We start from the raw sequence: 13,872 nt of genomic DNA on the forward strand, positions 1-13,872 counted from the left end.
TTGCTACCAAAAGTTTGGGCAGACTCTTTTCTCTCTCGTCCACCACTTCCTAATTTGTAAAATGGTGGTATTAACCTAATCTGCCAACTCCCTAATTATTGTGACTATTAAATGAGATAATAAATATGAAAAGGACATATAAAGCATAAGTAACAATGCTAACCATACCACATCAGGGCTAATTTAGTAATTTTAAGTCACAATTAGGAATATTCCTGTCATGATAGACCACGCAAATTGAAGCCTTAAGGTCATGCTGTCATTACGAACTTTCTTGGAGCAGCTGTGTAAGAATGGACACACATTACTGTATTTATAGCTCTTAATCAAGAGGCAAAGGGTAATTTCATCTGCCAGAGATCAGCTGCTAGAGTCAAGTTCAAGACAAGGATGTGGATGAGCAGATTTATTTCAGTGCCTACCCTAGTTCCAGTCGTCTTTTCTTGTCTCTCACGCCTGAGCCTTTAAGTCTTGCCTCCTGATCCATGATTCTAGGCAGATCCAAATTAACCAGTAACTTATAGCAGAGGACTCCTAGGGTCACACCTAGATTTTAGAATTCAGTCTAATAGCATTAACAACTGATATTTATAATATATGTCAACATTTATTTAATATGTAATCTCATGGGATCCAAAGAATAGCCCACTGAGGTAAATAGAACAAATAATATTTGCCCAGTTTTTCCATGTTGTATCATGCATGTCGCGTGGATTTTTTTTTTAATTGTGGTAAAACACATAACATAAAATTTACCATCTTAACCATTTTTAAGTGTACAACTCAGTAGGGTGAAGTACATTCACACTGTTCTGAAACATCTCCAAACCTCAAACTCTATACCCATTAAACAACTCCCCACCCCCCCCCCGCCCCCACCCCCACCCAGCCACTGGTTCTACTTTCTGTTTCCCTGGAATTGACTACTGTAGATAACTCCTGTAAGCGGAATTATGCAGGATTTGCCTTTTGGGGACTGGCTTATTTCATGTAGCATAATATCCTCAAGGTTCATCCATGTTGTAGCCTGTGACAGATCACCCTACTTTTTAAGGCTGAATAAGATTACACTGCATGTATGCGCCACCCTCTGTTCGTGTATTCATTTGTTGATGGATATTTGGGTTGCTTCCACCTCTCCACGATTGTGAATAATGCTGCTAGGAACAAGGGCACACAGATATCTTTGCAAGATCCTGCTTTCAGTTCTTTGGGATATAGACCCAGAAGTGGGATTGCCAGCGCATATGGTAGTTTCACTGTTAATTTTTTGAGGAACCTCCCTACTGTTTTCCATAGCAGTTGCACTCTTTTGCCCATTGTCCATGCACCATTTTCCCACTGACAGTGTCTGTTTGCCCCGTTGTACAGCTCGGAAACCAAGGGTAAGTGGCAGAGAGGGATCAGATCCAGACCTTGAGATTGCAGGCAGACCCCAAGACCTCTGGGGCTGGTGTGAAGATCCACTGTCTGACCACGGGCAGTAGAGATTTCTTTTGGTGGGGGATGCAAAGCCTGCAGATGACGTCCCTCCCTCGCGGGAGGCTGCCAGGCTGACGGTTGTCAAACCCCTTTGCCTTTGCGGACAGCCGCCCGGGAGCGGGAGTGGGAGCGAGGGCCAGCGAGGCCAAGGAGGCCGAAGGCACTTCGCAGGTGGAGGCCGGCAAGCGTCTGGAGGAGCTTCGCCGTCGCCGTGGGGAAACCGAGAGCGAGGAGTTCGAGAAGCTCAAACAGAAACAGCAGGAGGCGGCCCAGGAGCTGGAGGAGCTGAAGAAAAAGCGGGAGGAGCGAAGGAAGGTCCTGGAGGAGGAAGAGCAGAAGCGGAAGCAGGAGGAAGCAGAGAGAAAAGTCAGAGAGGAGGTAAGGAGGGCGCAGCGCGGCTGCCACGGCAGCTGCCCCCGGCCCCCAGTCCACGTCCGGTGACCCTTCTAGCCCAGGGAGTAATTTTTTCGTGGTGGAATGCAGCTGCTCTTTTGAGCATGGACTCTTACAAATATATTTTAAGAACAATAAAGTTAACTGTGCCCTAGGCACAATTCTAAAACCTTTATGCGTAGCACTTTATATCCATTTATAACTTTCTGATGTGGGTAGTCTTATTATCCCATTTTTCAGATGAGGAAACTGAGGCACAAAGTGGCTTAGTAATTTTCCCACGGTCCCATTTGCCTTAACCCATTCCCCTCTATTGTCTCTCAATAAAGAACAGAAAGCACAAAAGGATGAAAAGGTCTGCAGATTAGTTATAAGAACCAAGAGTCACATGATAGTTGTTTTCTGATATTTGAAGAGTTTTGATAGATTTTTTTTTTTAATAATTTTTCTTTTTTTCGTGGAAGAGTCAGGAGATGAGGTCGTCACAAGTAGGAGCAGTATCTGCTTTGTTCATTACTGTAAACCCAGGAGCCAACACAGTGTCAGGCATGTAGCAGGAGCCCAGTAATTATGAACAGATGAATGTGTTCCGTCTTTTAAGACAGAACTAAAAACAACAGATAAAGTTACAAGAAGGCAAATTTTGAACACTGAAAAAGTGCTTAACCAACTGCAGCTTTACAAGGTGCATTCTTTCCTTTCATCCTGAGGTGTATTATTATTCTCACTTTATGGACAAAGAAAAAGGAATCAGAGTATTTAAGTGACTGCTGTGAGTCACTTGACTAGTAAGTGGTAGAATCAGTATTGGGACATCGATTCTCCAAATCAGCTTAGAGCTTTTCCCTCTGATCTTAGGAGATAGTGACCTTCCATGATTCAAACTATGCAAAAAGACTTCTGATGGCTTTCTGACATGGATCCTCTGCAAAAATTGCCTGACCTGTGTGGAAAGTTTGGATAAATTATTCCAAGGTCGCTTCTGACTCCAGCTCTCAATGAGCCAGTTGCCTTTGGTTGGAAAGTATTTGGGATGATAGTGCCTTAGAATCGAACATACCTGGGCTGGTATCCTTTGCCACTTGTAAGCTGGGACCTCGGCAGAGTTACTGAACTAAGATAAGCTAAGACTTCGTTTCTTTGCCTGTGAAATAATGTCTACTTACAGAGTTGAGGCTTGGTTATAATTACTGTTATCATTGTTGTTATTGTTATTTAGAGGAACAGAGTATCAATGAAGGCAGAAGAGAAACACTGAGTCTTAGAACTGGATTGGACCTAGGAGATGATTTGGTCTAACCTCCTACCGAACAGTCGTCAGTCAGGACAGCCACAATAACAAATTCCCATAGACTGGGTGGCTTATAAACAACAGAAATTTATTTCTCACTGTTCTGGAGGTTGGGGAGTTGAAGATCAAGGCTTCAGCAAATTCTGTGTCTGGTGAGACCCCACTTCCCAGTTCATAGCAGTCTTCCCACTGCGTCCTCACTTGGCAGAAGGTGGAAGAGAGCTCTCTGGGTTCTCCTTAATAAGGGCACTAGTGCCATTCATGAAGGCTTCACTCTCGTGATCTAATCACCTGCCAAAGGCCTCAACTCCTAAAACCATCACTTTCGGGCCTGGGACTTTAACTGTAATGGGGGGGGCACGGCACAGACATTCAGCCCATAACACAGAGAATCATTCTGCCAGATGAACATCCAGTATCTGCTTGAGAACATATAGTTCTAAAACTACAAAAGACGACACAAATCTCTCAGTCAGTCATTCACAGAGGATGTGCCACTTGATCAGCACTGTGAATGTTTTGCCTGAGAGAGAGGATGGGAGAGTATTGTAAACCAGGAAGAAAGGCACAGAGGGAGTAATGAGACACACTGTGAACATCCGTGACTGCTCTGGTGAGTGTCTACATATTTTCAGGTTTGTCAAACCATCTAAAATAATCTCCTCAGCTGAGGCGGGGACAACCATACAATTATCTCTTGTACAATTTGGTAAATATAATACTTTAGATTTATATAACTTTGCACATCATTTATCTCATTTGTCTTCACAACTCTCCTAGGAAGGAGGGAGAAGGGACATTTATGTTCCTCTTACATACACAGAAATGGAAGGTCAGTGTTAAATGATCTGACTGGATGGTAATGATAACGATCAGCTTCATACTGAGCACAAGACCTGGCATTTTACATGGGCTTTCTCATGTAGCTCATGGCAGCTATCATAATCCCCATTTTACAGATGATAAACTGAGGCACAGAGCAGAGAAGTGACGTGGCCAAGGTCACACAGTTGGGAAGTGGCAGCGCCAGAGTGTGAGTCAGGCAGTTGGACTCTTGGGCTCAGGCTTAATCTCTAGCCACTGCCCTTGAGGAAGGGGTGGCATCCAGTCCAGAACCCGGCTCGTTTTCCTCTGGGACTAGTGCTCTCTCCCCTACAGCACTCTTTCCTTCTCTCTTGAAGCTCATACTGATGTCCTTGTTATATGTTCTTTCTCCCTCAGGAAGAGAAGAGGAGGCTAAAGGAAGAGATTGAAAGGCGACGGGCAGAAGCTGCTGAGAAACGTCAGAAGATGCCTGAAGACAGCTTATCAGATGACAAGAAGCCATTCAAGTGTTTCACTCCTAAAGGTTCATCTCTCAAGGTATTTCTTATTCCCAGAAATCCTTCTTATAACACCTCCATTATAATGTGATGGAAACTTGATTTTAGCCACTTACTTAGTTATTCATCGTTCAAAGCCTTTGCTTCATTTAGCTTTTTGCTCCTTCTTTCAGCCTTTTCACAGCTTCTCTTTGTAACATGTAGGGAGGAGAGAAATAAGGTGGAGAGCTTTGTATCTGTTGTTCATTAGATGCTTTGGTATGCATTAAAGTGACATTCAGCAATTATCTCTGGATTTCACTGACCCATGCCCTCCAGACGCCTCATTGCTTCAAGCAGTTGAAAATGGAAACATTTAAAGTTTATAAAGTGGGCAACTATATTATAAAGGTTTGAGCTGCTTTTCATGCTAGCTGTTCATTTTTAATTTGTCATTATTAAAAGTAGCGCAGCTGGAAATGGTACTGGTCAAATCTGAAAGCTGTTATCACAGGAGGGGATGAAATGTAACTTGTGTAGGGTCCTTTGCCAAGATAAGTTTGGTCCCAGCACTGCCTTCAAGGAGCACAGCTCCTTATTGATGAAGATCAAAGTGCTGGTAAGAGAAAAGAGAATGAGCAGGAGGGAGCCCAGTCAAGGAGAAGAGGGAAGGGTTGACATGGAGAGAAAAGAGAACAGAAGCAAGAAAGCGCTATCTATTATTTATACTCAATGTGCCCTTATTTTCAAATATGTGTTTTGTTTTGAGAGTTAACATTTAATGAGCACCTGGCACAGTGAAGATAGTCAATAAATATTTGCTGAATGAATAAATGAATGAATGAATCTTCAGAGATTGGACCTTTTAACACTTTTATTTCTCCCTCATTTTCCATCAACCTAGCTAGGCTACAAAGTGTAGGTGATGGGCAAAACCAGTAGAGAATCATAGCTGGGCTCCAGCTGGTTAAATATATGCATGTGTGTGTCTATAATTGTGTGTGTGAGGTCATCTCATGTGGCCCACTAAAATGACCAAAAGCCAGTTACTTACATTTTACAGTTATTACCTGTTTCACAGGAAAATCAGCATGTTTGATCCTGAAAGAGCTTCACTTAGTCTTTATGATCATCTGGGTCCCAGTCATAGTCTGACACCTCCCAAATAAACTCCTTATACTTGAACCCTCTCTTCTCAAGATCTGCTTCAGGGGGAATCAGAACTAAGCCACAGGGGGATCTTATTGTTTCATATTTGATATTTATAACATACCTAATAGGTGCTAAGTACTATGAGGGAGAGAAGTACAAAGCAAGCCATTGCCCCCATGGCATTACCATAGTCAACTGCTCAGGGGAATCCCAAGAATTACCAGGTAACCAACTGCAGACTTCCAGTGCAGTGAGATCTCAGAGCAGAATGAAATAAGTAGAGAGAATCTTTGTGGAGTGGATGAGTTTTATTGAGAGACACTGAAATTTGAATTTCACAAAGTTTTCCTATGTCCCCAAATATTCTTCTTTTGGATTTTTAAACCATTTGACAATATAAAACTCATTCTTAGCTTGAGGGCTGTGTGAAAACCATGGCCTGCATAAGGCCCATGAGCACATGGGCCATAGTTTGCAGACCCTGCTATAGAAGAAAGAGCAGAAAGGCAGCAACAACAACAAAACAAATCAACAACAACAACAACAAAAAACAAAACAAAACAAAAGAAAAACACGAAAGCAAAAAACAAAAACCCCACTCAGTTCAGGCTATCTCCATGCAGTGACCAGAGTTCTGTTCCCGGTCTGGGTCCTTGTGTTTCTGGCTCATCAATAATCAAAGAAAGCTATGTTCTCTCTTTCTGCCCTCCTTGAAATCCCACCCGAGCTACTTTCTTTGAACAGTCTTGGTAACACCAAGGAATCCATAGTCATCTAAGCTTCTAATTGCTATTCTTTTCAGGAGAAACTATAGCCCATTCTCCTTTCCTTCTTCAAATATCTCTTCTCTACTAAATTTTTCAACTTACTTCTCTGGTCTTTCCCTCAACCAGACTCCTGGCTTTCCATTTCATCCAGTGTTCCTAGGAAGCCATTCATCTACTCCCTCTGCTAGAGAGGCATGTGTGAGCAAAGTATTTATGCTAAAAAAACCAAAAAATGTTTAATTCCTATATAAGAGACATGCTTTCAGGAAAAGGCAGTCTGTTGCTTTTCTCCATAGTATGTGCCTTGAAGAATTTGCTGTGGCTCTCGTTTTAGAGCTCAATTTCGTATTCTGTGATTGAATTCCTACAGTCGTTGATACTCTTGGCCCGGCGACTTTTATAAGTGGTCATGAGTTAAGATTGTAGAATGCCAGCTCAAGGGAAAACATTTGCTATTTGACCTCAAAATATTATCAACTCATGTATTTTGTTAAGTTCTCATGACTCCTATTCCTTGTCTGGGGAACTCTGAACCTGGTTTCTCAGTTAAAATTTTGTTAGCAGTGAATGGTTTTTCTTACGTAAAACATGCACAGAACAAATTGTAAGTAAATTAAATTTAAAATTGGGTTTTTATTATTGTTGTTTTCATATTTTGGTGGTGGAAGGGGTGTAGAGTAAGGAGAGAGCCAATTTTCTAAAATGAATAGCGTGCTTTCTTTCCCTTGAGTTTTATCGAGACAACACTGCCACCTCTTGGTCTTCAGAAGAACCAACTGCTCTCGTTAAAGTCCTTCTACAGAAATTTGTTTAGTGTATAAATTCAGTACACATTGTTACATTATCTAGATGAAGTTCAGGATTTCCCAATAGGAATGCGTCAGTAAATGGATGGTGAGACCTGACAAAATGAGATGATGAAGTCAAGCTGTATTTGGTGTTGTAGATACAAAAGGACATGTCAGAGTCAGAATCTCCGTCATTTGAATTAATGGCATAGCCAAGGTTAGCAAGCTCATCCCAGAGTCAGAAGGATGCTGGCAGTGCTACAGAGAAAAAGTCTCACCTCTGCTGCCCCTTCCTCGTGCCTCTGTCCTTCCCCTATGTGTTTCATTCCTCCATCCTACCCCCCTGCCCTGCCTGTGTTCCCCAAATCGTGCATGGGTTTGCTCTGCCACAAATGTCCTGTCCCCATAACTCGTGCACTCCTTCCCCCTACCCTTACCTCCATAAACTCATTGATAAAACTGTGTAAACTATAAACTAAAAACCTCAGCTCAGAATCAAAACTACTGAAAAACTTCTCCACTGACCCCAGAGAGTCACTCCTCCCAAGGCCACAGCATTTTCTTCTTCTCTTTACTATGGTACCTGTCATTGAGTGTGAAGTGTTTTATTTGTATGTTCTACTAGTCTCCCCTACTAATTATGTTCTCCTTAAAGAATGGGACACTGTCTTATACATTGTTGAGTGTTCAGCTTTATAGAGTGAGTACTCAATATGTAATTTTTTGGTTAGTTGTTTAGCTGACCAGCTGGCAGGGTTAAAGTAGGATGGATGGATGGATGGATAATATTAAAAATGGCAGTGCATTGTGTGGTTTCAATGTATTTCACCTTATTCAGCTGGGAACTTTTTCTCCAGAAGTACACTTCTAAGTTATATTAAAATCAGAAAAATAAAATTTAAGATACTCTTCATCCCATAAACTCAGGGCTACCGATAACACTTTTTTGCAGGAAGTTTTATTTTTAATGAGTTTGCGTTTATCATTGTGAGAAATCATTGGAAAGAATGAAATGCCCCCAATAACATCTATAAACAGCCTAACGGTGTTTATTAAAAAGTCCACGAGTCCCAGGGACAGTCCAGGCCAGAAGGAGCCACTAACATCTCAGAAGACTGTAGGGGATACTCAACCACACCAGCCTGGGGTAGCTGAAGTCTGGTAGATTCCCTGGCTGCCTGAACAGGGAAGAAGATGGCCCCCTTCAGCACATGCATGCTTTGGCACAGGCAGTCATACACAGAGGTTTTACTATTTGCTAATTTTGGTAGGCGGTAAGTGACAGAGGCTACTTCTCCCCTGGCATTGGGTATCATAAGGAGTCAACAGATACTTGCTGACTTACAGAGAACATCTGATTTGGGTAATACAGTTTCAATGAAATACAGTGTTTGATTTAGTAGCTTTAGTTTTAGTAAAAGGAAGTTCCTAGCTTTAAAAAGAAAAAGGATCTTATTAAAGACTACCATTTCATATATATCCATCAGTTTTTCTGTGTTTATTTCTGTCATTCCCACTTGGGCTAACAGGGGTTTCATGGGAGGCCTCAGCCCTGAGGAGCCATGCCCCAGATCTCAGTCTCCTCCCATCCCCATCTTCCACATTCAAGGCAAATTAAATTCAGCGGTAGGCTTGACAGTTAGGAAGCCAGGCTAAGCAGGAGGTGAATAGTTCACAGTTCCTAGTTACCTTTCTTATTCGGTCCTATTACGCACTAAATATATAGTTAAAACGCTGTGGGAAATTTCCGTTAATCAAATAACATGGTATATTTATACTCATATATATACGTCCTAAAGGGTAACAGCATGTGCTTTTGGAAAAAATGGTTGTTGTCTTGAAATGTATTTCTTTTGCCTCTGATTTACATTGTTTCAGAGGCATTTTTATTCTGTTTCTGTCCGGTCTTTAATTTGCCTCCAGAACTTTGTATTTCTCCACACCTTCTTTATCATCTGCCATTTGTCCCCTCCAAATCTCACTCTCAAATATCTCAAAGTAGTTTTATTATTATTATTACCCTTACACACATTCTGGTGCTTTTACTCACCAAGTGGGCTGAGAAACATTGTTTATAAGCTGCAAGTATTAACTGGGCTTTTTTTTTTCAATTTCTAGATAGAAGAACGAGCAGAATTTTTGAATAAGTCTGTGCAGAAAAGGTAAATATGATTGATTGTTCAGTTGAGAATCATCAGCTGTTATATATATATGGAAAGATTCTCTCTTGTATTTTTATGTATGTGTGTGTGTGTTTATTCACTTAAACAGTGGTGTCAAATCAACTCATCAAGCAGCAGTTGTCTCCAAGATTGACAGCAGACTGGAGCAATACACCAGTGCAATTGAGGTGAGGTGGCCTTAGTCATGGGCAGAAATAAACTCTGGGGATGGATGATCATAGAGGCTTAGGACAGTACTCAGGTCCAGTAACCACATTCCTGTGTGAGAGTATTAGTGATGCTTCATTGTACTTTGAACTAGTTATAGAGAAGAGCAGTGATAAAGATAAATTATAGAAGATTTTAAATAAATTATTGTTTTCTACTTTCAGCTGGAGTATTCTTTAATAAAGCTGTTACTCGTTTAATGAATGGGCTCATTGGTATTGAACTATATTACTTGTATGTTCATAAGTATATCTTTAATATCCTTAATTACTTTTAAAATGTGTTCCCATATATAGTTTAAACAGTTGCAACTGTGGTTAATCCTTTTTTATCTATAAAAACTTTTATTATCAAATAAAAGTAGTAGTGTGAGCTAATATAAAGGTGATAGACCAAGTTTAATTATCATCAGTTTCAAATTGTTTTGTGCTTGAAAGACCATAGTTTTATGCTTCTTTCTGTTCCAACTCCCCCCCCCCTCCAAAAAAAAGGGATCTATGCTATTTGGAAATAAAGTATATTTCCAAGTACCAAAGCACTTGGTACAGTGCCATTGCTCAAGATGTGTTTTTTTCTCCTTTTGTACTTTTAGTCAATGGTTTCACCCTTCTGATGTGTATCAGAACACCTGCTATAAAGTAATTGGATCAGTTCGGTTTGATTTTTCTCCTCTCCTTTGTACTGCAGAGTGGAGATACCTGTGAAATAGTTCACAAACAAATGCTAAGAGGGAATAAGAAAGAGAGAGGTCTGGATGATTTGTCAAATGAATAATCAAGTCCTAACACCCAAGAGGTGATTTTTCACAAGATTAAATGTCCAGAAAAATACAAGACAAATGGCAGATAGTTATTTTCTGTGGTTGAATTGATCAGAGCTCTACTAGGATTAACAAAGCCAAGACTGTGGCTTCAGAGTGTACACAGCCCCGGGAGGTTTTTTACGTGCAGGCCACCGATGGTACGTACCACTCACCTGGCCAGCCACGTTGGCAGCCCGTGCACAGGCCACAGAGCGGGACCACCAGAGAGACTGCCTGATTCTGGGGATGCTTGTCACTGCTGCTGGACACGTATCTTGAATGCATACCTTTCATTTTTACATCTGTTCTTCCCTCCTTCTGGTATATTCTCCATACAGAGATCTCTCAGTTTTTCACCATGTCCCGGTCTTCAGTCCTTTGTATATGCCCTTCCCTCTACATGGAATGGCATTGCTCCTTCTCTTCACCTAGCCACTTCTAAACCTTCTGTTGGATCTCGGTTGAAATGTCACTTCTTCAGAGGAGCCTTCTTTGCTCCCCTAAACTAAGTATTCTTCCCCTTCATGTATGCTCTCTGGGCGTGCTTTACAGCACTACATTCATCTTTTATAGCACTTAGCACAATGTGAAATAAATACTTGTGTAACTAGTTACTGTCATTCTCTGCTATTAAAATGTTAAGTCCAGGGGCGCCTGGGTGGCTCAGTCGGTTAAGCGTCTGCCTTCGGCTCGGGTCACGATCTCAGGGTCCTGGGATCAAGTCCCGCGTTAGGCTCCTTGCTCAGTGGGGAGCCTGCTTCTCCCTCTCCCTCTGCTGCTCCCCCTACTTGTGATCTCTCTCTCTGTTCTGTCAAATAAATAAATAAAATCTTTAAAAAAAATAAATAAATAATAAAATAAAATAAAATGTTAAGCCCACCGTAGCTCGCCGAGCAGAGTGTCTTGAGTAGCTCTATATCCCCCGAGCCTAGCACGGTCCCCTGTGCACATACAAGCACTTACCTATTGAAGAAACGACGTGAGATACCACCTTCACAATCAGTGGTGTTCCAGTAAAAGACATCATTTCATTTTTGAAAGATCCTCTGATGTAGGTATTACAGTTTATTTGAGGCATATATGTCATCAGAATGTAGTTTCACAACAGAATTTTTGGTGAAGGTGATATTTTTTTAACATCATAATGAATTTTAAATGATGATGTTGAGGTAGACAAGCTCAGCATAATTTTATGAGAACAAACTTATCAGCACCAACCCTAAAGATAATTCACACATTTCAGGGAACAAAAACCGCAAAACCTCTGAAGCCAGCAGCCTCGGATCTTCCTGTTCCTGCTGAAGGTGTCCGCAATATCAAGAGCATGTGGGAGAAAGGGAATGTGTTTTCATCCCCCACTGCGGCAGGCACACCAAATAAGGTCAGTATAGGATTTGGGTCTTTTAATTTTGGAGGGTGGGTTTTTTTTTCCTTTTTTCCTATTTTTTTTTTTAAGGAATCCCACTAGTTAATTATAAAAGCAGTGAAGAAGATGTTAATTCCCTCAGAGACGATGTGTGTAGGAGGCTAGGCTGTGTCCTATGCTCTGACCACAGTATTCTAAATGAAGTGCCTGAAATTAATCATCAACCCCTGGGGTTGGGGCTGGGGTGAGGTGCAGGGGAAAGAAAACCAGATAACATCGTCTTTAAGTATCAAGTTTAAGGTTTATTTTACTCAAAATATTAAAGACAGAGATCAATAAATGATTGGTGTCACCTAATGGTTATGTGAAGTAATACCTAATAGTATTTTAAGGTTACTTTGAAGTTTTTTTTCCAAGTAAAGTTTATTTTTTTCCTGTAATATTGGATTATTGACTTTGTAGGAGACTGCTGGCTTGAAGGTGGGGGTTTCCAGCCGCATCAATGAATGGCTAACTAAAACCCCAGATGGAAATAAATCACCCGCTCCCAAACCTTCTGTAAGTAGCTCTGGGTTTTTCTGAAGTTTTTTGATCTCTCAGTTTCCAGCAGCCGAAGAAAACAAGCTGTTGGTCTGTTTGCCTGGGAAAGACGGGTGCTCCTATTCTTTGCTGTCACCCTGATGAATAACAAACAAGGAGGGACTCAGATTTAGAGGGATTGGTCCAGAGCAGCTGTACCCATATCCCCAGAGGGTAAAATGGTGCCACGATCACCTCTACACCCTGAGTGGAGTAGCTAGCCAGAGCTTGAGGCAGGTCACAGTTTACACTCTTAATTGGCCTGTTTGTTTAGCTTCCATTCTATAAATCACGGTTAGGAATTTGAAAGTGAAAATGTCAAATTATCTTGGCCACTTCTCAGTCAAGGACACTCCTAGACTTATTCCCAAAAGAATGTGTATGTTGGCTGTTTTGAACCCATATTTTCTAATTTGCCTAATTTCTGTAACTTAACACAAAAATACAGTTATTGGGCAGTTGTTGAAATAATTGCTATAATTTTATTGTCAACACTTCCAAAGGAAAGCCATTAAAAAAAACACAACAGTAAAACTGGAAACTATAAAAACCGGTTATGAATGTTATTTTTGGAAAGCTAACATTTTCTTACTAAGTGTGGCTATCTTACTAGAAAAATGTTCTTTTAAATTTTTCATTGAATGTCTGTGATAATTGCCTTGCATTTATCATTATAATCAAAAACCTTATTAAGCTCCGCACTATATATTAATGGGCTTTCTCTGTTAAGTTGCCTTTATACCTTTGTTGGTGCCCAAGGGAGCAGAGCCTCCATTGGTATAACCACTCCAAGCCAGAGGAAAAGAAAAGCCTTCTAAATCATCAGCCTCTGCATTGTTGTGCATTTAATTGCATCCATTGGCTCCATATTTAATCTCCAAAGTAGTCAGTAAAGTTTATCACTTTTCCAACTTAAAAAGAAAAAATGGAAGTATTTCCATACATTTCGTGGGTACAACTCCTTGTAGTCAATTAATATTCAGCCTGAGGTATTTTTGCATTAGGGCTCACCAAGGTAAATCCAAGTTAAACCCAAGTTAAAATTGAAAAGTCTATATATTGTGGGGGGGGAAATCCTTACCCCCTCCAAGTAGATACAGAAAGAGGGCCCTATAACTGGAGACAATTTAGGCAAGGGATCATACCCAAAATGTATATTCTTTTTAGTGCCTCAAATTTCCCCAGCACCAAAGGTGACATAAAGAGTAGGAATTACTTTTTAAAATGGTAACTTATATAAGTGTGTCCAGACGAGTGATTATTAACCTTTCTGAATTTTGGACCCTTTTGAAAACCTAATGAAATTGAAGGACCCTCTCCCCACAAACATGCATTTGATACAAATTCAGCAAGTTCATAGACCCACTGAAGGTCTCACAAGATAGGAAGGCTAAAGAGAGAAAGGTATATGTTTTCCTCTTTGATGAGTATGGCACCTCGCTAGACGAGATCGTTACTTTTTCATATTTACAATAGTGGCGATCTCGTTCATTTCTATACCATATTATACCCCTGTATTTGGCCCAGGACTTGACCCTTACTCTTTTAGCAGCACCTTAAC

At 40.8% G+C, this 13,872-nt stretch overlaps 1 protein-coding gene across 11 annotated transcripts in view; it reads left to right on the forward strand.

Moving 5' to 3' along the window:
- Nucleotides 1-13,872, forward strand: part of CALD1 (caldesmon 1) — a 203,326-nt gene that overhangs the window by 180,755 nt on the left and 8,699 nt on the right. For all 11 annotated transcript variants that reach the window (XR_013442883.1, XM_078059585.1, XM_078059584.1 and 8 more), the window contains 6 exons: nucleotides 1,590-1,860; nucleotides 4,388-4,528; nucleotides 9,293-9,336; nucleotides 9,446-9,524; nucleotides 11,610-11,747; nucleotides 12,195-12,290. Coding sequence is in view for 10 of the 11 variants with exons in the window: in XM_078059585.1 (XP_077915711.1) it covers nucleotides 1,590-1,860; nucleotides 4,388-4,528; nucleotides 9,293-9,336; nucleotides 9,446-9,524; nucleotides 11,610-11,747; nucleotides 12,195-12,290 (769 nt within the window). In the remaining variant the exon portion in view is untranslated. The remainder of the gene's footprint in view (nucleotides 1-1,589; nucleotides 1,861-4,387; nucleotides 4,529-9,292; nucleotides 9,337-9,445; nucleotides 9,525-11,609; nucleotides 11,748-12,194; nucleotides 12,291-13,872) is intronic.

This window comes from Halichoerus grypus, chromosome 12 (genome assembly GCF_964656455.1).
Source record: "Halichoerus grypus chromosome 12, mHalGry1.hap1.1, whole genome shotgun sequence".
Taxonomy (NCBI): domain Eukaryota; kingdom Metazoa; phylum Chordata; class Mammalia; order Carnivora; family Phocidae; genus Halichoerus; species Halichoerus grypus.